The sequence below is a fragment of the Ranitomeya variabilis genome, chromosome 4 (assembly GCF_051348905.1).
Source record: "Ranitomeya variabilis isolate aRanVar5 chromosome 4, aRanVar5.hap1, whole genome shotgun sequence".
Taxonomy (NCBI): domain Eukaryota; kingdom Metazoa; phylum Chordata; class Amphibia; order Anura; family Dendrobatidae; genus Ranitomeya; species Ranitomeya variabilis.
In genome coordinates, this window is record NC_135235.1 from 21,359,191 (window position 1) to 21,382,073 (window position 22,883).

General features: G+C 48.7%; 1 protein-coding gene across 1 annotated transcript in view; it reads right to left on the reverse strand.

Annotated features, from left to right (window-relative positions):
• Positions 1 to 22,883, reverse strand: part of CFAP58 (cilia and flagella associated protein 58) — a 79,666-nt gene that overhangs the window by 32,337 nt on the left and 24,446 nt on the right. The window contains exons 3-11 of the mRNA XM_077258075.1: positions 19,490 to 19,638; positions 19,060 to 19,216; positions 18,704 to 18,898; positions 14,584 to 14,721; positions 11,918 to 12,077; positions 8,043 to 8,125; positions 7,142 to 7,333; positions 6,887 to 7,048; positions 6,007 to 6,153 (exon numbers count right to left, since the gene is read on the reverse strand). Of these exons, the coding sequence (XP_077114190.1) occupies positions 6,007 to 6,153; positions 6,887 to 7,048; positions 7,142 to 7,333; positions 8,043 to 8,125; positions 11,918 to 12,077; positions 14,584 to 14,721; positions 18,704 to 18,898; positions 19,060 to 19,216; positions 19,490 to 19,638 (1,383 nt within the window). The remainder of the gene's footprint in view (positions 1 to 6,006; positions 6,154 to 6,886; positions 7,049 to 7,141; positions 7,334 to 8,042; positions 8,126 to 11,917; positions 12,078 to 14,583; positions 14,722 to 18,703; positions 18,899 to 19,059; positions 19,217 to 19,489; positions 19,639 to 22,883) is intronic.

Below are 22,883 nucleotides of genomic sequence, written 5' to 3' on the forward strand. Positions count from 1 at the left end.
AAGAGAGTAGATAGGGAGAGTGAGACTGGAGAGGTTAATGAGGATTTATAGAGGGCTGGGATATGCAAGGAAAGTAGGGAGGTGAGAAGGAATAATACATGTGCTAATAATATTGAATGTCTGCAGGCGAATGCAAGAAGTTTTCCAAACAAAATGAAAGAAGTGGAGACTCTTATGTCGGCCACAGAATAAGATGTGGTGGGTGTGTTGGTGTGATATGCTATGTGGGTATAATTTTTGTGTATATTTCTATTTTACTTATTTTCATGGTGTTCTCTTGTAGGATGAATTATTTGCTAATTAATGAATGGCTGTTGCTGCCATCTGATATCAGCCCCCACAGCACTGTATTGTTTGCTAATATACTAATGACATGTTGACCTAACTTGTTGAAACAATGAGCCCCTGAGACCTTCCCCCTCCTGACCTGTGAATGAGGAGGGAGACTTAAGGCCCCGTCTCACATAGCGAGATCGCTAGCGAGATCGCTGCTGAGTCACAAGTTTTGTGACGCAACAGCGACCTCAGTAGCGATCTCGCTATGTGTGACACGTACCAGCGATCAGGCCCCTGCTGCGAGATCGCTGGTCGTGTCGGAATGGCCTGGACCTTTTTTTGGTCGTTGAGGCCCCGCTGACATCGCTGAATCGGTGTGTGTGACACCGATCCAGCGAGGTCTTCACTGGTAACCAGGGTAAACATCGGGTTACTAAGCGCAGGGCCACGCTTAGTAACCCGATGTTTACCCTGGTTACCAAAAAAAACAAACAGTACATACTCGCCTTTCGGTGTCCAGGTCCCTTGCCGTCTGCTTCCTACTCTGACTGAGCCGCCGTACAGTGAGAAGTGAGAGCACAGCAGTGACGTCACCGCTGCGCTCTGCTCTCAGTGTACGGCCGGATCTCAGTCAGAGCAGGAAGCAGACGGCAAGGGACCTGGACACCGAAAGGCGAGTATGTACTGTTTGGTTTTTTTGGTAACCAGGGTAAACATCGGGTTACTAAGCGCGGCCCTGCGCTTTGTAACCCGATGTTTACCCTGGTTACCCGGGTGCTGCAGGGGGACTTCGGCATCGTTGAAGACAGTTTCAACGATGCCGAAGTCGTTCCCCTGATCGTTGGTCGCTGGAGAGAGCTGTCTGTGTGACAGCTCCCCAGCGACCACACAGCGACGCTGCAGCGATCAGCATCGTTGTCTGTATCGCTGCAGCGTCGCTGTGTGAGACGGGGCCTTTAAGGCCCCGTCTCACTAAGCGAGGTCGCTAGCGAGATCGCTGCTGAGTCACAAGTTTTGTGACGCAACAGCGACCTCAGTAGCGATCTCGCTATGTGTGACACGTAGCAGCGACCAGGCCCCTGCTGTGAGATCGCTGGTCGTGTCGGAATGGCCTGGACCTTTTTTTGATCGTTGAGGTCCCGCTGGGTAGCACACATCGCTGTGTTTGACACCTTACCAACGACCTCGTTGACGACTCAGACACTGAATCGTCATAATAGCTCCCATGTGAGATCGTTGTACAGGTCGCTACAGGTCGCTGGTGAGATGTCAAACAGTGAGATCGCAGCTGCGAACGTTGGGAAGATCTCACTGTTTGACATCTCACCAGCGACCACATAGCGACGCAGCAACGATCCCTGACAGGTCGTATCGTTGTTGGGATCGCTTTAGCATCGCTTAGTGAGACGGGGCCTTTAGGCTACTTTCACACTAGCGTCGTGCACTGCACATCACAATGCGTCGTTGTGGATAAAAAACGGATCCTGCAAAATTGCTTGCAGGATGCGTTTTTTTCTCCATAGACTAACATTAGCGACGCATTGCCACACATCGCAACCGTCGTGCGACGGTTGCATCGTGTTGCGTCGGACCGCCGGCACCAAAAAACGTTGCATGTAACGTTTTTTGGTGCATCGTGTCCGCCCCCTCCTTCCCGCACCTCACAATGGGGCAGCGGATGCGTTGAAAAACAGCATCCGCTGCCCCCGTTGTGCGGCGCTTTCACTGCTTGCGTCGGTACGTCGCAACGACGCAATTCGTTGTGCGTCGTACGACGCTAGTGTGAAAGTAGCCTTAAAATATCAGGGAGGTGAGACACAGATCAGATCCTGTGTGGAATGATGATGAGTTCACAGCAACTCAGAGAGAAAGAAGAGTATATGGACTATGTTATCCTCTGTCTGCTGGATTGTTAGAATGCTGTAGATAAGCCCCTGATGCCGGTGGGCTTAGCTCAACTTCCATTTTGGGGGTGACAGGTTCCTTTTAAACAGGCACTATTCATCCGTGTTCACCAATGAACTGACTCTTCCAGGGATCATTCAAGAGGGCAAAAATCAAAGTTCACTGCCTGATATAACTTGATTAACACAAGAAGTACACCTGCGTCTGAGCAAATTAAACATTGAGAAATCCCTCGGTCTGATGGCGTTCATCCACAGATACCAAGGGAGCTGAGATCAGTAATTGACAGGCCACTGTATCTCATATTCTTAAGACTCTCTTGTAACGGGTGGTGCCACCGAATTGGAGGATGGCTGATGTGGCATGAAGAAGGACGGGGGATTCTGTTGGGTTTTCTACTGTTAGGACGTCACAAGGTATCAGGCCTTTCCTGCTGGTGACGCACAGCCTTTCCCGCTAGTGACGCACAGACTTTCCAGGTGGTGACACACAGCCTTTCCCGCTGGTGACGCACAGCCTTTCCAGCTAGTGACGCGCAGCCTTTCCCGCTGGTAACGCACAACCTTTCCCGCTGGTGACACACAGCCTTTCCCGCTGGTAACGCACAACCTTTCCCACTGGTGACACACAGCCTTTCCCTCTGGCGACGCACAGCCTTTCCCGCTGGTGACGCACAGTCTTTTCCGCTGGTGACGCACAGCCTTTTCCGCTGGTGACGCACAGCCTTTCCCGCAGTGACGCACAACCTTTCCCGCTGGTGACGCACAGCCTTTCCCGCAGTGACGCACAACCTTGCCCGCTGGCGAAGCACAGCTTTTCCCGCTGGTGACGCACAGCCTTTCCTGTTGGTGAAGCACAACCTTTCCCGCTGGTGACGCACAACCTTTCTCGCTGGTGAAGCACAACCTTTCCCACTGGTGACGCACAGCCTTTCCCGCTGGTGACGCACAGCCTTACCCGCTGGTGACGCACAGCCTTTCCCGCTGGTGACGCACAGCCTTTCCCGCTAGTGACGCACAACCTTTCCCGCTGGTGACGCACAACCTTTCCCACTAGTGACGCACAGGCTTTCCAGGTGGTGATGCACAGCCTTTCCCGCTGGTGACGCACAGCCTTTCCCGCTGGTGAGGCACAGCCTTTCCCGCTGGTGACACGTAGCCTTTCCCGCTGGTGACGCACAGCCTTTCCCGCTGGTGACGCACAGCCTTTCCCGCTGGTGACGCACAGCCTTTCCCGCTGGTGACGCACAGCCTTTCCCGCTGGTGACGCACAGCCTTTCCCGCTGGTGACGCACAGCCTTTCCCGCTGGTGACGCACAGCCTTACCTGCTGGTGACGCACAGCCTTTCCCGCTGGTGACGCACAGCCTTACCTGCTGGTGACGCACAGCCTTTCCCGCTAGTGACGCACAGGCTTTCCCGCTGGTGACGCACAACCTTTCCCGCTAGTGATGCACAGGCTTTCCAGGTGGTGATGCACAGGCTTTCCCACTGGTGAAGCACAACCTTTCGCGCTGGTGACGCGCAACGTTTCCCAGCTGGTGACGCACAGCCTTTCCCGCTGGTGACGCACAGCCTTTGCCGCTGGTGACGCACAGCCTTTCCCGGTGGTGACGCACAGCCTTTCCCGGTGGTGACGCGCAGCCTTTCCCGCTGGTGACGCGCAGCCTTTCCCGCTGGTGACGCGCAGCCTTTCCCGCTGGTGACGCGCAGCCTTTCCCGCTGGTGACGCTCAGCCTTTCTTGCTGGTGACACACAGCCTTTCCCGCTGGTGACGCACAGCCTTTCCCGCTGGTGACGCACAGCCTTTCCCGCTGGTGACGCACAGCCTTTCCCGCTGGTGACGCACAGCCTTTCCCGCTGGTGACGCACAGCCTTTCCCGCTGGTGACGCACAGCCTTTCCCGCTGGTGACGCATAGCCTTTCTTGCTGGTGACGCACAGCCTTTCCCACTGGTGACGCATAGCCTTTCCCGCTGGTGACGCACAGCCTTTCCCGCTGGTGACGCACAGCCTTTCCCGCTGGTGACGCACAGCCTTTCCCGCTGGTGACGCACAGCCTTTCCCGCAGGTGACGCACAGCCTTTCCCGCTGGTGACGCACAGCCTTACCCGCTGGTGACGCACAGCCTTTCCCGCTAGTGACGCACAGGCTTTCCAGCTGGTGATGCACAGCCTTTCCTGCTAGTGACGCACAGGCTTTCAAGGTGGTGATGCACAGGCTTTCCCACTGGTGAAACACAACCTTTCCCGCTTGTAACGCGCAACCTTTCCCGCTGGTGACGCACAGCCTTTCCCGCTGGTGACGCACAGCCTTTCCCGCTGGTGACGCACAGCCTTTCCCGCTGGTGACGCACAGCCTTTCCCGCTGGTGACGCACAGCCTTTCCCGCTAATGACGCACAACCTTTCCCACTGGTGACGCACAACCTTTCCCGCTGGTGACGCACAACCTTTCCCGCTGGTGACGCACAACCTTTCCCGCTGGTGACGCACAGCCTTTCCCGCTGGTGACGCACAGCCTTTCCCGCTGGTGACGCACAGACTTTCCCGCTGGTGACGCACAGCCTTTCCCACTAGTGACCCACAGCCTTTCACACAGGGGACCCACAGCCATTGCTTAAGTATTTCTAGGTGCACGAAAATTTTGTCTGAATTTTGGTGCAATATATTGGGGTAACCGAGCCGACCAATAGGTGCTGTAAAGACAAAAAGCAATCATGCTGATCGCATTAACCCTTTAACACCTCAGAAATATCAGTAAACCAGGGGTTCACAGTGCATCTATAGAGTAATATAAAACCGCGCCAATTCATCCAGCGCAAAAAGGATTCACCACTTCATACACTGGCAAAGAGGCCGCTCGGAAGATCGGAAGCCATACTGGTTAATGGCCAATAATTACATAAAAAGTCTCCCACCGGAGACAGTGCCATGGCTTCTATTCACTGTGGATGTGCAATGTTCCCATCTGCAGCAATGATGGCACATAGCAATGTATGAGATGCTTCCTCCATCTACGAGCACAAGCCATGTCCGGGCATTCAGGGTAATGAAAACGCTGCAGCGGGTGGTCTCCGTCTCTGGCACGGGGCAGGAATGATCCGGGTGAGGGACAGGACTGCCCGGGGCAGTGACTAATGTGCTGGGAGATTTGGAAACATTCCCAGATAAATAATTGAGGTGCAGAAGTGTCGGTGTCAGGATGATGGCGGCCGGTCCCTGGGCTGGCAGCAGAGGATATGAGCTGTGCTGGCAGGACCGTGTGCACCGGGGAGCGGCTGCTGTGGATCCTCAGCGACTGTGGCAGGTCTGACAAATGAAGGGGAGATTGGCCTAAACACATCAATCGTTCCGTGACTCAAATGATCGATCCCTAATATGTCACTAATGCAGTAAGGGTCGGCAGAGGGCATGGTGATGGTAATGGGGTACAAGGCGCGGAGGTAGTAAGTACACCAGGGGCCTGCTGTCTGAGGGGGCGCAGAGACCCCAATGTTAGAAATACATATGACAGGTAGGGGGTCCGGGTACAGATAGCATTTGGGCCGAAGCTTCAGATCCTGCATCTGGCCACGTTTGTAGGATACCTAATTGGCAGAGGTTCTCCTTCTTTCCTGTGCTCAAGTTTAATGGGGTATGACGGCATCAGCTAAGGGGGTCCTCTGAGAATGAAAAGGACACAGGGAGCGGCAGTAAGACCCCATTAAAAGGGGTTGTTCTCATGTAGGGTTTAAGGAGCGCAGAGGGATTCCTGCCCGTCCTGTGCAGACACACGATGATATCAAATGCAAGAAGTGACCTACAATCTACTGAGAGCGCAGACGAACCTTCAGCGCCTCCTTCTCCTTCTCCAGACGTTGGTGATCCAAATGGACCTTGACCAGAGCCGCTTCCTTGGAGGTGATCTCTTCCTTCAGCTGGTCCACCTGGTGGTTCATGATTTTCAGCTTTCTCTTCATCTCGGTTATTTCATCCTGTGAAGAAGAACTTGTGGTTAATAATCAGCCTTCATGCGGCTTACAGGACCCATAACTAAAGTAGGCGTTATATCTGGGTAAAAAATGGATGAAAATTTGGATTTTTTTTTTTTTAATAAAAGTTGGCTGAAAAGAGAGTAAATCATGAGAGCTGAACGCCATTTTTTGACTCTTTCATCAGATTTGGGGACTGAACATATTGGAATGGTTGTGCCAAATATACGATTGACTACTGCCGAACATACTGCGCAGCCATGAGGTGGCGCTCTGCGGCTAGCATGCCGTAATATTGTGCAGCGCTCGCCCCCTTTATGAACTGGGTGCAATTTGTGCAAAATAAAAGGAGTCTGTTTTTGGAAGGTGGATAATAGACAGATACATGAGCCACGCAAGGTTAATTTAAAGGGGTATTCCTATCTGATGAAGAAATATTTGCTAGGTTGTGCCATTACATGATCGGTGGGGGTCTGATCTCTGGAACCTCTGGCAATCGTAAGAATGGAGGGGCTGCAATGCTGGCTTTTTGCTATGGTTGGCTGCAAGTGTCGCTGTACAGACAGGGAACTGCCGCACAGCCTCCTTCACTTCCGCAGAGCGGTGCCACAGTCTCCTGTACAGTTGGAAGGGTAAAAACCATGAGTGTGAATCAGAACTGCCTCCATCTCAGGATCTGTAGGGGTCCCAGGAGACAGACCCCACCAATCCTGATGCATGACATATCCCAGGGCACCTGAGCTTCTATGAGGTTCTTGCTGTACAGGTTCCGGTCGGACCTCACGGCTTCGTACAAATTCTGCTGCTGTTTCAGTTTGGTTTCGGCTTCGGCGATCTTTTTCTTATAATCGAAGATCTGCATCTCCCGTACTTTGATATCCTCCATGTGCTGAAGAACCTGCAAGACGAAGGCACAAGAAAGAAGGGTGACATGTCTATGGGTTCATCCCGAGTCTCCGGGCACAAGGTGGAGGAGTTGTATGGCGCCCACCTTCTGGGTCAGCTCGCTGGCCTCATTGATGTACCGGTCCCGCTCCTTCTCCAGCTGGTAGATGATCTTCCGCTGTTTCTGCGCCTCCTCCTTGTAGTTGATGATTTCCTCTTCCAGGTTCTTCTTCGACTGTTCGTGGAGTTTCACCAGGTTCAGCTGTTTCTGGGTGGCATTGCCCGCTTTCAGGAGGTTCTAGAAGAAAAGGAGAAGTGTGGGGACACATGGAGCATTTTATCCCCCCATAGACCTCTTCTCCATCTGCAGGAGGTCATCTCCCACCATATTTGTAGTATAAAGGCGTCTTTCCATTTCCACTTACTGACTACTCTGCACACCCTGCTGATCTATAGTCTCAGTGTGGACTGGATGTGATGACAGTCGCCTGACCACTGCGGCCAATGATTGGCTGCAGCCGGTTCACTGTACGGACAGGATGTCATCACTTCCAGTTCATGCAGAGATGATGGGGAAACCACACTGGAGCTGCAGGGGCTCAGAGAGGTAAGTAAATAAGTAAAAAAAAATGTTAACGATCCCTTCCTTCTAAACAATTTTTGAGAAGAGGCTGCACTCACAATCCTGCTGAAAGCCTGTCTGCTCCCGGCTGTAACCGCAGTACGGTCAAACCTTATAATATGTAGAACAAGATACATATTTAACTCTCCCCTACAGCCGATGACAGGGCAGAGAAGGACCGGACATGCTGGATATCAACATGTCCCACCACTTATTCCAATGGGAGATATCTGGCAACTGATGTGTGTCTGCCTCTGCTGGAAAGTCGGGAGGCAAAGCTGGCAGCCCAATGCTCGCTAACTAAGGTGCGAGACCGCCCTTATTCTCTCCTCTCCTTTAATCTGTCTATCTACGAGCGGTCTCGAGTGTTTCCACAGTAACTCACCTTGTTCAGAACGTCCCTCTCTCTGATGAGCTCGTCTACTGCTTTCTTTTCCAGCTCCGCTTGTTTCTTAGCAGATTCCAGCTCTGGGGGAATATAGATGTATAATTAGTGTCAGGCCGGAAGCGATGCGCTGTCAGAATGGGATTACACTTCGATACGAGCGAAGAGACTTCCTCTGTCAGCAGCGCTGTGCACATAACCAGGTCAGGTACCAGAGTCAGGACGGGTACAGAGACTCCCTACATCAGCAGCACTGTGCACATCACTGGGTCAGGTACCAGAGTCAGGACGGGTACAGAGACTCCCTCCGTCAGCAGCACTGTGCACATAACCGGGTCAGGTACCAGAGTCAGGACGGGTACAGAGACTCCCTACATCAGCAGCACTGTGCACATCACTGGGTCAGGTACCAGAGTCAGGACGGGTACAGAGACTCCCTCCGTCAGCAGCACTGTGCACATAACCGGGTCAGGTACCAGAGTCAGGACGGGTACAGAGACTCCCTACATCAGCAGCACTGTGCACATCACTGGGTCAGGTATCGGAGTCAGGACGGGGGCAGAGACTCCCTCCGTCAGTAGCACTGTGCACATCACATCACTGGGTCAGGTACCGGAGTCAGGACGGGCGCAGAGACTCCCTCCGTCAGCAGCACTGTGCACATCACATCACTGGGTCAGGTACCGGAGTCAGGACGGGCGCAGAGACTCCCTCCGTCAGCAGCGCTGTGCACATCACATCACTGGGTCAGGTACCGGAGTCAGGACGGGCGCAGAGACTCCCTCCGTCAGCAGCACTACACACATCACATCACTGGGTCAGGTACCGGAGTCAGGACGGGCGCAGAGACTCCCTCCGTCAGCAGCACTGTGCACATCACATCACCGGGTCAGGTACTGGAGTCAGGATGAGCGCAGAGACTTCCTCTGTCAGCAGCACTACGCACATCACATCACCAGGTCAGGTACCGGAGTCAGGATGGGCGCAGAGACTCCCTCCGTCAGCAGCACTGTGCACATCACATCACCGGGTCAGGTACTGGAGTCAGGATGAGCGCAGAGACTTCCTCTGTCAGCAGCACTACGCACATCACATCACTGGGTCAGGTACCGGAGTCAGGATGAGCGCAGAGACTTCCTCTGTCAGCAGCACTACACACATCACATCACCGGGTCAGGTACCGGAGTCAGGACGGGCGCAGAGACTCCCTCCGTCAGCAGCACTGTGCACATCACATCACTGGGTCAGGTACTGGAGTCAGGATGAGCGCAGAGACTTCCTCTGTCAGCAGCACTACGCACATCACATCACCGGGTCAGGTACCGGAGTCAGGATGGGCGCAGAGACTCCCTCCGTCAGCAGCACTGTGCACATCACATCACCGGGTCAGGTACTGGAGTCAGGATGGGCGTAGAGACTCCCTCCGTCAGCAGCACTGTGCACATCACATCACCGGGTCAGGTACTGGAGTCAGGATGAGCGCAGAGACTTCCTCTGTCAGCAGCACTGTGCACATCACATCACCGGGTCAGGTACTGGAGTCAGGATGAGCGCAGAGACTTCCTCTGTCAGCAGCACTGTGCACATCACATCACCGGGTCAGGTACTGGAGTCAGGATGGGCGTAGAGACTCCCTCCGTCAGCAGCACTGTGCACATCACATCACCGGGTCAGGTACTGGAGTCAGGATGAGCGCAGAGACTTCCTCTGTCAGCAGCACTACGCACATCACATCACCGGGTCAGGTACTGGAGTCAGGATGAGCGCAGAGACTTCCTCTGTCAGCAGCACTGTGCACATCACATCACCGGGTCAGGTACTGGAGTCAGGATGAGACTCCCTCCGTCAGCAGCGCTGTGCACATCACCGGGTCCGGTACCGGAGTTAGATGGTATAACATTTTAATTGTGTGGCAGTCAAAAAAAGTAAGAGTAATACACGTAGATGTTTCGGTCTCACATGACCTTCATCAGTTTACTGTAAAAGAATCAGAAGGTGACGGCTGTCAATAATAGAATACAAATGCAGAAAGCTATCAGATTAATAACACTAAAAGATATTGTATAATGCAAAAGATTATCAATAATATATGGTATCAGAGTCAGAATCATAAGCTCCGTAGACATCAATAACAGATAACATAACTATGAATAAATGGAAGTAACCTATAACACTGCACAGATAGGAAAAAAGGAGGCGAAGGGAGATCCAGTGTTCAGTAGGAAAAGATTTCTATAAGAGAACATAAGAGATCCAGGTGAGTAATGTGATCATGTCACAAGAGAGTAGGTGGAAAGCACAGAGAGAACATACCCTAGTTCAGATATGAAGTCATGGATAATGACACGTCCTCGGTGCGCTTTCCACCTACTCTCTTGTGACGTGATCACATTACTCACCTGGATCTCTTATGTTCTCTTATAGAAATCTTTTCCTACTGAACACTGGGTCGTCCTTCGCCTTCTTTTTCCTATATGTGCAGTTTTATAGGTTACTTCCATCTATTCATTGTTCTGTAATCTGTTATTGATCTCTACGGAGCTTATGACTCTGATACTATATAGTGTATATATCGTGAACTGAGACGATTGCGGACCCTCTAGAACCGATAATCCTTAGCATTGTACGATATCTTTTAGTGTTATTAATCTGATTGCTTTCTACATTTGTATTATGTTATTGACATCCGTCACCTTTTGATTCTTTTAAACTGATGAAGGTCATGTGAGACCGAAACGTCTACGTGAATTACTCTTCCTTTTTTGACTGTCTCCCACTTATAATGTTCTACCCTTCAGCCACGTTTTTCTATGATACAGTGCTGGTATTGGGCCTTACTTGAGCACCTGTCTCAGGGCGTACAGTGATTTTTCTACATTTTGAGATACCGGAACCAGGATGAATAATTAAAGTATTGGGCGCACTACCATATAATGAGAAGACAACTCATGGGTGCAGAGCCAGTAACAAACAAAATTGCAAGAACCAAGAGGAACCAGGATGGGTGCAGACAAGAAGGTTTTCGGTCAGTGTGCAGCAGACAGGACACGATCGGCACACTGACCCCGTGGGAACCATCGCTCCATTTCCCGTGCTTATCCGTAAAGCGTGTAATGATGGCTGCTCATGCACCCAGAGCTGCGCCCCAACCCAGTCGTGCACAAAATTTAGGTTCCTATGACCAAAATTTGCAGATTTGAATGATCAAAAAAATTCAACATTTGTCCTAATCTGCCCTAAAAAGGATTCTGCCATGCCCGGCTAATTAACTGTATAATTACCAGCTCTGTTACTTCCCAATATGCTGCAGATTTCCATCCCTCGCCCACTGTCCGCTTGCTGGCAGTGAATGGAAACCTTCTTGAGGATGAGAACCTGCTCTGATCACTTGTTAAAAGGAGAGATCTGATACTCTGTAATGTTGCCCCAGCCCATAAATCTAAGCAAGGATATTCCTGTTCACTGACAACCAGCAGAGATCTTGAAAATGCACAAAGCAGAAAACTCATCTGAGACTCTGACACATGCTGGTTTTGTAGCGATGTTATGGAGACGGTCTGGAGGCCCTGTGTGCTTATACCGTGTGCCTATACTGACACACTGTAACAAGCCTTCAGCTCTGTGAGGAGGACTAAGGATGGAGGTAAGAATACTGCAGCAAGCAAATCTATTGTCAAACTGACGGGAACCATGAATTGGATTGTTATCCGTGAAGCTACTGTTATTGCAGCGTAAGACTGGATGGAGGATGTAAAAAATGAATATTTCCATTCACTGACAGCAAGAGGACGGTGAGAAGTTGCTGAAGATCTTATCTACATAAAGCAGGCGCCGCTTATCCTGGTGTGAGGTCCCGATGAGTGCGGACGCCTCACCTCTCTCCAGCCCGGTGATCTGGTTTTTCAGCGTCTCTCTCTGCTGCTCCACCTCGATCTTCTGCTCCTCCATCTGCCGGTATTTCTTCTGGATGGACTCTCGGACTTTGGAAAGTTTGGAGATCTCCTGCCGCATCTGGCTGATCTCATCTTCTCGGGACTGTGAACGAGAAGAAAGAAGGAGACGAGATGAAGAGACGGAAACATCCCGTGCGGACAGGTGCCCCACAGATTCATACCATCGGGGGTCCTCATCATCAGTAGAATGGCTGGAGACCCCCTAAGCTGCCCTATGACTAAGCTGAGCTTGGGCAGGAGAACAGGCAGAGCACTCTGCCTGCTAATCACCGCCTCCGGACCCACCTCGGACCACCCGACAAACCTCTCCAAGGACGCACAGGTTTTCTTGGGGAATATTTACAAAATGTCTCCCACCCACTTTGTGACCCCGCGGTATGGGACCATCTAAAAATAAAACAAAAAAAAGTAAAGTGAAAACTTTTTACCAACTTTTTTGAAACCTATTTTTTGATTCCTCTTGTTTGTAAGTTCACAACCCCCCGGGAATCAGCGCCGATAAAATACACAAATATCGGAAATGACCCAGTGAGTAAAATCCTGGATTACTGCGGATCAGGGAGGCGTAGAAAAGTTTGGAAAAGAAGTGTTTGCGCCCGACTTTGGAGGTAAAAGTGACAAATTTTGGTGCAAGTTGTCGCACCGCGTGGTGTTCCCCTCTGAGCTGTAAAGCGCTGTGGAACAGGTTGGTGCTATACAAAAACACAATAGCATTTATCTAGTTTACACCTCTTCATTGTCAGACATTTGTTGCTGTTTACTTTTTGCCACAAGAGGTGTGGCTTACAGGGAAAAAGAGGAGTGGCCTAAAGGGGAATGGAGGTGTGGTTTAATGTGAAAGCATGTGTGGCATCATGGGAATTAGAGCGAAAGGTTTATATTGAAAAGGAGGGGTGTCCTAGAGTGAGGAGGTGTGGCATACAGGAAAAAAAGGTGTGGTTTAGAAGGTAAAGAGGTGTGGCTCACAAGGTAAAGAGGTGTGGCTTTGTAGGAAGAGGTGTGGCTTAGAAGAAAATGTGTGGTTTAGGCTTCTTTCACACTTCAGTTGTTTGGCGTCAGTCAGCTCCAACATAGTAACGGATCGACGGATCCGTCACAATTGTTGAGAAAACGGTTCTAACGGATCCGTTTTTTTGACAGATCAGTTACTTGGGGGTTGTCTGGGAAAAGTATCTACTTTTTGGAGCATGCGCAATTGAAAAAGCGGATTGGGGCGACGGATCCACCGAAATGACGGTCGTGACGGATCCGTCGCCCATAGGCGGCCATTCTATGGAATGGCGGACGCGACGGATCCGCCGCGAACCGCCATTTCGGCGCAGACAAAAAACGTAATAATGTCCATCAATGTCTAGACAACATCCGCTAAATTTCGATGGATCCGTCGCATGGCGGATGGAATGGACGACCATCCGTCACAATCCGTCGCTAATGCATGTCTATGGGAAAATAGCGGATCCGCCCCCAAAAAATGGCGGATCCGCTATTTGAGGAAAATGGCGGTTTCAGACTGACGCCAAAAGACTGAAGTGTGAAAGAGGCCATAGAAGAGAAGAGGTGTGGCTTAGAAAATAAAAAGATGTGGATTAGAGGGTAAAGAGGTATAGTTTAGATGGTAAAGGGGTGTGGCTTAGAAGGTAAAGGGGTGAGGCTTAAAAGGTAGAGGGGTATGGCTTAGAAGGTAAAGGGGTGTGGCTTAGAAGGTAAAGAGTTGCGGCTCACCCTCATGATGAATCCCTTGTGTTCAGGACGTTGGAGCACGGATTTAGGTTTCTGACAAACGCCTAGCATGTACACATGAAGAAGGAGAGGAATCCAGCTCTGACAGGTAAAATAAAAATTCTTTATTCATACTCATATAAAACAAGGGCAAGGCTATATGACCTACAGAACCCGGGTATACCGTAAGAAGAGTGCCTGTCTTTAGCTGAACGCGTTTCGAGCATGTGAGTCTAAGTGCACCCATGTGCTCGAAATGCATTAGCTTAAAGACAAGCACTCTTCTTCCTCCGGGATAACCCGGTTTCTGTAGGTCATATAGCCTTGCCCTCGTTTTATATGAGTATCAGTAAAGAATTTTGATTTTACCTATCAGAGTTGGATTCCTCTCTTTCTTCATGAGGCTTTGAAGATGAAGAATGGTGGCTTACAATAAAAGGGGTGTGTCTTATAAAGCTAAGGGGTGTGGCTCAGAAGAAAATAGGTGTGGCTTGGTAGAAAAGATGTGTAGCCTGGAAGAAAACAGGTGTGGCATGGAGAAAAAAAAGATAAAAGATGCGGCTTAAAACGTGCCAAATATCACCAAATTTTAGACCAAAAAGTGATACAAAGTAAGAAAACCAAATAAAGGTCGACAAACTTTCACCAGATGCAGCGCATTTATCATCCACCTTGAGCCACTGCCATCAATTTTTGAGCATTTTCCGACATTATGTTGTTTTTTGGGGGCAGGAAACCCTCACTTCAGACATTCAGCCCCAACATTTGCTAAACTGCTGTCAAGATCAATGAGCAGCAGACTCTCTATAGGTGTTGATGGGAGGCAGTTGCTGGTCCCAGTGCAGGAAATGAAAGCCGGATTGTGTTACCTTTAATTCCAGCTGCTTCTGCTGGTTCTCCTGCGTCAGCTGCTCGTTGGACAGAACGTGCTGCTCGTTCTCCTGCTGCAATTTGCCGTTTCGGATCTGGAGCTGTTCTAGCTCTTTACCAACTCTCTCATTCAGGATCTACAAGAAACGTGCAAAAGTCATTTATATGTAAGATGTCAGCTGCCAATATTGATTTATACCTCCCCTCCACCAACAGAATTACCAACTGATCCCAAGTTACACCCAGCACAATACTCCAGAGCTGCGCTCATCTTATTGTAAATAGTAACCATGTGAGAATAGTGAGTGCAGCTCTGGGGTATAATACAGGAGGTAACTCAGGATCAGTAATGTAATGTATGCACACAGTGACTGCACCAGCAGAATAGTGAGTGCAGCTCTGGAGTATAATACAGGATGTAACTCAGGATCAGTAATGTATGTACACAGTGACTGCACCAGCAGAATAGTGAGTGCAGCTCTGGGGTATAATACAGGAGGTAACTCAGGATCAGTAATGTAATGTATGTACACAGTGACTGCACCAGCAGAATAGTGAGTGCAGCTCTGGGGTATAATACAGGAGGTAACTCAGGATCAGTAATGTAATGTATGTTCACAGTGACTGCACCAGCAGAATAGTGAGTGCAGCTCTGGGGTATAATACAGGAGGTAACTCAGGATCAGTAATGTAATGTATGCACACAGTGACTGCACCAGCAGAATAGTGAGTGCAGCTCTGGAGTATAATACAGGATGTAACTCAGGATCAGTAATGTATGTACACAGTGACTGCACCAGCAGAATAGTGAGTGCAGCTCTGGGGTATAATACAGGAGGTAACTCAGGATCAGTAATGTAATGTATGTACATAGTGACTGCACCAGCAGAATAGTGAGTGCAGCTCTGGAGTATAATACAGGAGGTAACTCGGGATCAGTAATGTAATGTATGTACACAGTGACTGCACCAGCAGAATAGTGAGTGCAGCTCTGGAGTATAATACAGGATGTAACTCAGGATCAGTAATGTAATGTATGTACACAGTGACTGCACCAGCAGAATAGTGAGTGCAGCTCTGGAGTATAATACAGGATGTAACTCAGGATCAGTAATGTATGTACACAGTGACTGCACCAGCAGAATAGTGAGTGCAGCTCTGGGGTATAATACAGGAGGTAACTCAGGATCAGTAATGTAATGTATGTACATAGTGACTGCACCAGCAGAATAGTGAGTGCAGCTCTGGGGTATAATACAGGATGTAACTCAGGATCAGTAATGTAATGTATGCACACAGTGACTGCACCAGCAGAATAGTGAGTGCAGCTCTGGAGTATAATACAGGATGTAACTCAGGATCAGTAATGTATGTACACAGTGACTGCACCAGCAGAATAGTGAGTGCAGCTCTGGGGTATAATACAGGAGGTAACTCAGGATCAGTAATGTAATGTATGCACACAGTGACTGCACCAGCAGAATAGTGAGTGCAGCTCTGGAGTATAATACAGGATGTAACTCAGGATCAGTAATGTATGTACACAGTGACTGCACCAGCAGAATAGTGAGTGCAGCTCTGGGGTATAATACAGGAGGTAACTCAGGATCAGTAATGTAATGTATGTACACAGTGATTGCACCAGCAGAATAGTGAGTGCAGCTCTGGGGTATAATACAGGATGTAACTCAGGATCAGTAATGTATGTACACAGTGACTGCACCAGCAGAATAGTGAGTGCAGCTCTGGAGTATAATACAGGAGGTAACTCAGGATCAGTAATGTAATGTATGTACACAGTGACTGCACCAGCAGAATAGTGAGTACAGCTCTGGGGTATAATACAGGATGTAACTCAGGATCAGTAATGTAATGTATGTACACAGTGACTACACCACCAGAATAGTGAGTGCAGCTCTGGAGTATAATACAGGAGGTAACTCAGGATCACTAATGTAATGTATGTACACAGTGACTGCACCAGCAGAATAGTGAGTGCAGCTCTGGGGTATAATACAGGAGGTAACTCAGGATCAGTAATGTAATGTATGTACACAGTGACTGCACCAGCAGAATAGTGAGTGCAGCTCTGGAGTATAATACAGGATGTAACTCAGGATCAGTAATGTAACGTATGTACACAGTGACTGCACCAGCAGAATAGTGAGTGCAGCTCTGGAGTATAATACAGGAGGTAACTCAGGATCAGTAATATTACAGTATATACAGTACGGTAGTGCAGAGAGAACTACACAACTCGAAGACTTCATTACATCGCGCCCTTCATCCTTGCGCGTTCTCTGCCAGATTAAAGATCATCTCTTTCCTGCATCTCCAAACTAGACTCGGGTTTTGGAGCAGCTGGCGGATGAATATTTAATGCACGTTCCCCGGTGCGGCCGCCTGTCATTCTAATCATTGTAGATGAGAGTGCGGCGTGGACGGGCGCTGCCAGCTGTGGGGCGAGGAGCAGAGGGTGAGCTCGTCCTCTGCTGCAATCTTCCAGCCGCATTTGGCTGTAATTAGTGATCTTTACTGACGCACTCACAATAATTAGAGCGCTAATTACTAACATTTGTTCTGTAAAGTTTATCAACAGCAACCTGGGTGTTCTCTGTCCCTCTTAAAGGGCCCCCAAGTCTGGATTTATATTCCTCGGCTGTATCTGGCTCATGCCATTAAAGTAACTATGAGAAATACTTCTAGTAACAAATATATTCGGATTTGACATTTTTAATGAGGTTTTGTAACCAATGAAAGACAGAACTTTCCAATGCACAATCTGCTTCTGCTGTGGGTAGTTCACCGACCGGACACGGTGCAGCTCCCCCAGGGGGTATTGGGTCTGCACACGATATAAGGAGGCGATCCCAAAATCCAAATTCATGCAGAACAATAAGATCCCAAACACGATTATGAACTGCACTGTTTAGTTTCCTAATCTGTGACACTGTGGCCCGGCAGCGTCCCTTCACCCATTTCTCTGCCTACATCCCTTACCTGCACCCTATAGGTAACCCTATGTCAGAACTGGTGAAGGGGCATTTACACCTGCTGACCGTAGCCGATCGGTTACACACAAACTGGTCAGCGGTCGTTTACACAAATCGATAATGGCAACTTATTCCTAAGGTCTCCTTGTCCCATAGGCAGATGATAGCATGGACCTCAGTTAAGTTCCCTGTAATTTTCTTTTGCCTTCTAATGACTTAATATAGTCCTCAGAACGTTCCCAGTCACTCTTCTTCCCCCTCTACCAGTTGTGATCATAGTCTGGAGTAAGCACCCAGTCCATTTCCTTCCCCTTCTGGCAGATGAATAAAAAAAAGTCATCAGGAAGTTCACAGTCAGTATTTTGTACCCCCAGGGGACTGTAAATATAACCCTAAATATTTCCCTCATCAGCTTCTGTCCACCTCTAGCAGATGTAAACATAGTCCCCAATATATTTCAAGTCAATCTCCTTCCCCCTCTGACAGCTGTGAATACAGTGCCCAGTGATATCCCAGTCAGTACTATTCCCCTCATTGAACAGCAAACAAAATCCTCAGTATGTTCCTAGTCGGTCTCTTTCCCCCTTTGGCAAATGTAAATAAAGTTCCCAGTTCTGCTTCCTCCCTCTTGTGGGTCTGTAAATATAGTCCCTAGTAAGTTCAGTCTCTACCCTCCTTCAACAACTATAAATATAGTCACTGTCAATCTCCTTACACCTCTGGAAGCTGGAAATATGGTGCTCAGAAAGTTCTCAGTTGGGACTCCTCTCCTCTATAGGGGCTAAAAATATAATCCTTATAAAGTTCCCAATTAGTCTGCTTCCATCTCTGACATAAGTAAATAAAGACTCCAGTCAGCTCCCAGTCAGTCTCCTTCTCCCTCTGACAGCTGTAAATATAGCCTCCAGTCAGCTCCCAGTCAATCTTCTCCTCCTGGGACTTTGGACAAGCCATCGATACTGGAGACCCCACTAACGACCAGTCGCATTTTTTACCTTTCTGCCCATTTCCACTCCTCTTCTCAGTGTTTGCTATTTTTGTTCTCACTAATTATGTCATTAACTCTTTTTTCTTTTACTTTTACACATGATTTATATCAAGGTCAAAAACCTTGGGGCTTCCTTACCTTGTGCTCCTTCAGCTGCTGCTCCAGCTTCTGCAGCTCCTCTTTGTTCTTCTGCAGCGTCTGCTGTTGGGTCCTGAGCTCCGTCTGCTTGCTGTCCAGCTCGGTCTGGACGTTCCTTAGATCTTTCTCCAGCTTTTCCTTCTTACGAGCTTCCCGGGAAGCTTCGTTCTGACGCACTTGGATTTCTTGTTGGAACTAGAAAGAGAAGAAGATGCAGATTTCCAGTCAGAGGATAAAGTCACAGACATGAAGAAGTACAGAAGGCAACATGTCAAGGAGTGGTCTCACCAGGACAACCCCTATCGTGTAACCTATAAGGGTATTTGGGGAGTTGTTCCCAGTGTCGTCGGCCTCACCTGCGCAATGTTCTGTTCAGCCTCCTCTTTTAGCCTCTCCGTCTCCTGCTGCTGATTGGCTGCTTGCACGAGGTTCTCCCTCAGCTTCACCACCTCGGCGAGGAGCTGGTCCCGCTCTTTGGTCAGATCCTCCTTAATGTTTAGAAGATCATTCAGACTGTAGACAGATAGGGATATTAATGGAGACCCAGTTACCCAGATACAGGCTGATAGCTAAGGGTTAATTCAGATGGGTACAAACCCAACCTGTCCAGTGATTGTTATAGAGGATACCTAGGGCCGCGCCCAGAGATGGTGGAGACCACCAAACACTATCTAATGATGGTCAGCGCCTGCTCTAGATACGAGCCTCGGACAGAATCGGGGAGCAGTGACCACATTCTAGGACATTCATGCACTATATACACAGAGATAATTATGGGGGTCTTGCCTGTGCTCTTGGCCCACAGACATGCCGGATCCCTGCTCCACCAGTTTGGTCAGATTGTTGATTTCTTCCTTCAGTAACTGAATAGTTTCTTTTGCCTTCTGTTCCTTCTCGTAGGCCGTATCCACCATCTTCCAAGCCTTCTCTATCTCCTGAGAAAAAAGACGTAGCAGATGAACGGGGAGAACGGTGAGCAAAATCCCATAATCTCCACACATAATCTCCAGTATATAACCTATCCTCCCCATACATCTCTGCCCTAATCTCCTGATACCTCCCAACATAATCTCCAGTATATAACCTGTCCTCTCCATACATCTCTGCCCTAATCTCCTGATACCTCCCCACACATAATCTCCAGTATATAACCTGTCCTCTTCATACATCTCTGCCCTAATCTCCTGATACCTCCCCACACATAATCTCCAGTATATAACCTGTCCTCTCCATACATCTCTGCCCTAATCTCCTGATACCTCCCACACATAATCTCCAGTATATAACCTGTCCTCTCCATACATCTCTGCCCTAATCTCCTGATACCTCCCCACACATAATCTCCAGTATATAACCTGTCCTCCCCATACATCTCTGCCCTAATCTCCTGATACCTCCCAACATAATCTCCAGTATATAACCTGTCCTCTCCATACATCTCTGCCCTAATCTCCTGATACCTGTCCTCTCCATACATCTCTGCCCCAATCTCCTGATACCTCCCAACATAATCTCCAGTATATAACCTGTCCTCTCCATACAACTCTGCCCTAATGTCCTGATATCTCCCCACACATAATGTCCAGTATATAACCTGTCCTCTCCATACATCTCTGCCCTAATCTCCTGATACCTGTCCTCTCCATACATCTCTTCCCTAATCTCCTGATACCTCCTCATACATAATCTCCACTATATAACCTGTCCTCCCCATACATCTCTGCCCTAATCTCCTGATACCTCCCACACATAATCTCCAGTATATAACCTGTCCTCCCCATACATCTCTGCCCTAGTCTCCTGATATCTCCCCACACATAATCTCCAGTATATAACCTGTCCTCTCCATACATCTCTGTCCTAATCTCCTGATATCTCCCCACACATAATCTCCAGTATATAACCTGTCCTCTCCATACATCTCTGCCCTAATCTCCTGATACCTCCTCATACATAATCTCCAGTATATAACCTGTCCTCTCCATACATCTCTGCCCTAATCTCCTGATACCTCCCACACATAATCTCCAGTATATAACCTGTCCTCTCCATACATCTCTGCCCTAATCTCCTGATATCTCCCCATACATAATTTCCAGTATATAACCTGTCCTCTCCATACATCTCTGCCCTAATCTCCTGATACCTCCACACATAATCTCCAGTATATAACCTGTCCTCCCCATACATCTCTGCCCTAATCTCCTGATACCTCCCACACATAATCTCCAGTATATAACCTGTCCTCTCCATACATCTCTGCCCTAATCTCCTGATACCTCCCACACATAATCTCCAGTATATAACCTGTCCTCTCCATACATCTCTGCCCTAATCTCCTGATACCTCCTCACACATAATCTCCAGTATATAACCTGTCCTCTCCATACATCTTTTTCCTAATCTCCTGATACCTCCTCATACATAATCTCCAGTATGTAACCTGTCCTCTCCATACATCACTGCCCTAATCTCCTGATACCTCCTACACACATAATCTCCAGTATATAACCTGTCCTCTCCATACATCTCTTTCCTAATCTCCTGATACCTCCTCATACATAATCTCCAGTATGTAACCTGTCCTCTCCATACATCACTGCCCTAATCTCCTGATACCTCCTACACACATAATCTCCAGTATGTAACCTGTCCTCTCCATACATCTCTGCCCTAATCTCCTGATACCTCCCCACACATAATCTCCAGTATATAACCTGTCCTCTCCATACATCTCTGCCCTAATCTCCTGATACCTGTCCTCTCCATACATCTCTGCCCTAATGTCCTGATACCTGTCCTCTCCATACAGCTCTGCCCTAATCTCCTGATATATCCCCACACATAATCTCCAGTTTTTAACCTGTCCTCTCCATACATCTCTGCCCTAATCTCCTGATATATCCCCACACATAATCTCCAGTATATAACCTGTCCTCTCCATACATCTCTGCCCTAATCTCCTGATACCTCCCCACACATAATCTCCAGTATATAACCTGTCCTCTCCATACATCTCTGCCCTAATCTCCTGATACCTCCCCACACATAATCTCTAGTATATAACCTGTCCTCTCCATACATCTCTGCCCTAATCTCCTGATACCTCCCCACACATAATCTCCAGTATATAACCTGTCCTCTCTATACATCTCTGCCCTAATCTCCTGATACCTCCCCACACATAATCTCCAGTATATAACCTGTCCTCTCCATACATCTCTGCCCTAATCTCCTGATACCTCCCCACACATAATCTCTAGTATATAACCTGTCCTCTCCATACATCTCTGCCCTAATCTCCTGATACCTCCCCACACATAATCTCCAGTATATAACCTGTCCTCTCCATACATCTCTGCCCTAATCTCCTGATACCTCCCCACACATAATCTCCAGTATATAACCTGTCCTCTCCATACATCTCTGCCCTAATCTCCTGATACCTGTCCTCTCCATACATCTCTGCCCTAATCTCCTGATACCTGTCCTCTCCATACATCTCTGCCCTAATCTCCTGATATATCCCCACACATAATTTCCAGTATATAACCTGTCCTCTCCATACATCTCTGCCCTAATCTCCTGATACCTCCCCACACATAATCTCCAGTATATAACCTGTCCTCTCCATACATCTCTGCCCTAATCTCCTGATACCTGTCCTCTCCATACATCTCTGCCCTAATCTCCTGATACCTGTCCTCTCCATACATCTCTGCCCTAATCTCCTGATATATCCCCACACATAATTTCCAGTATATAACCTGTCCTCTCCATACATCTCTGCCCTAATCTCCTGATACCTCCCCACACATAATCTCCAGTATATAACCTGTCCTCTCCATACATCTCTGCCCTAATCTCCTGATACCTCCCCACACATAATCTCCAGTATATAACCTGTCCTCTCCATACATCTCTGCCCTAATCTCCTGATACCTGTCTTCTCCATACATCTCTGCCCTAATCTCCTGATACCTGTCCTCTCCATACATCTCTGCCCTAATCTCCTGATATATCCCCACACATAATTTCCAGTATATAACCTGTCCTCTCCATACATCTCTGCCCTAATCTCCTGATACCTCCCCACACATAATCTCCAGTATATAACCTGTTCTCTCCATACATCATTGCCCTAGTCTCCTGATACCTCCTACACACATAATCTCCAGTA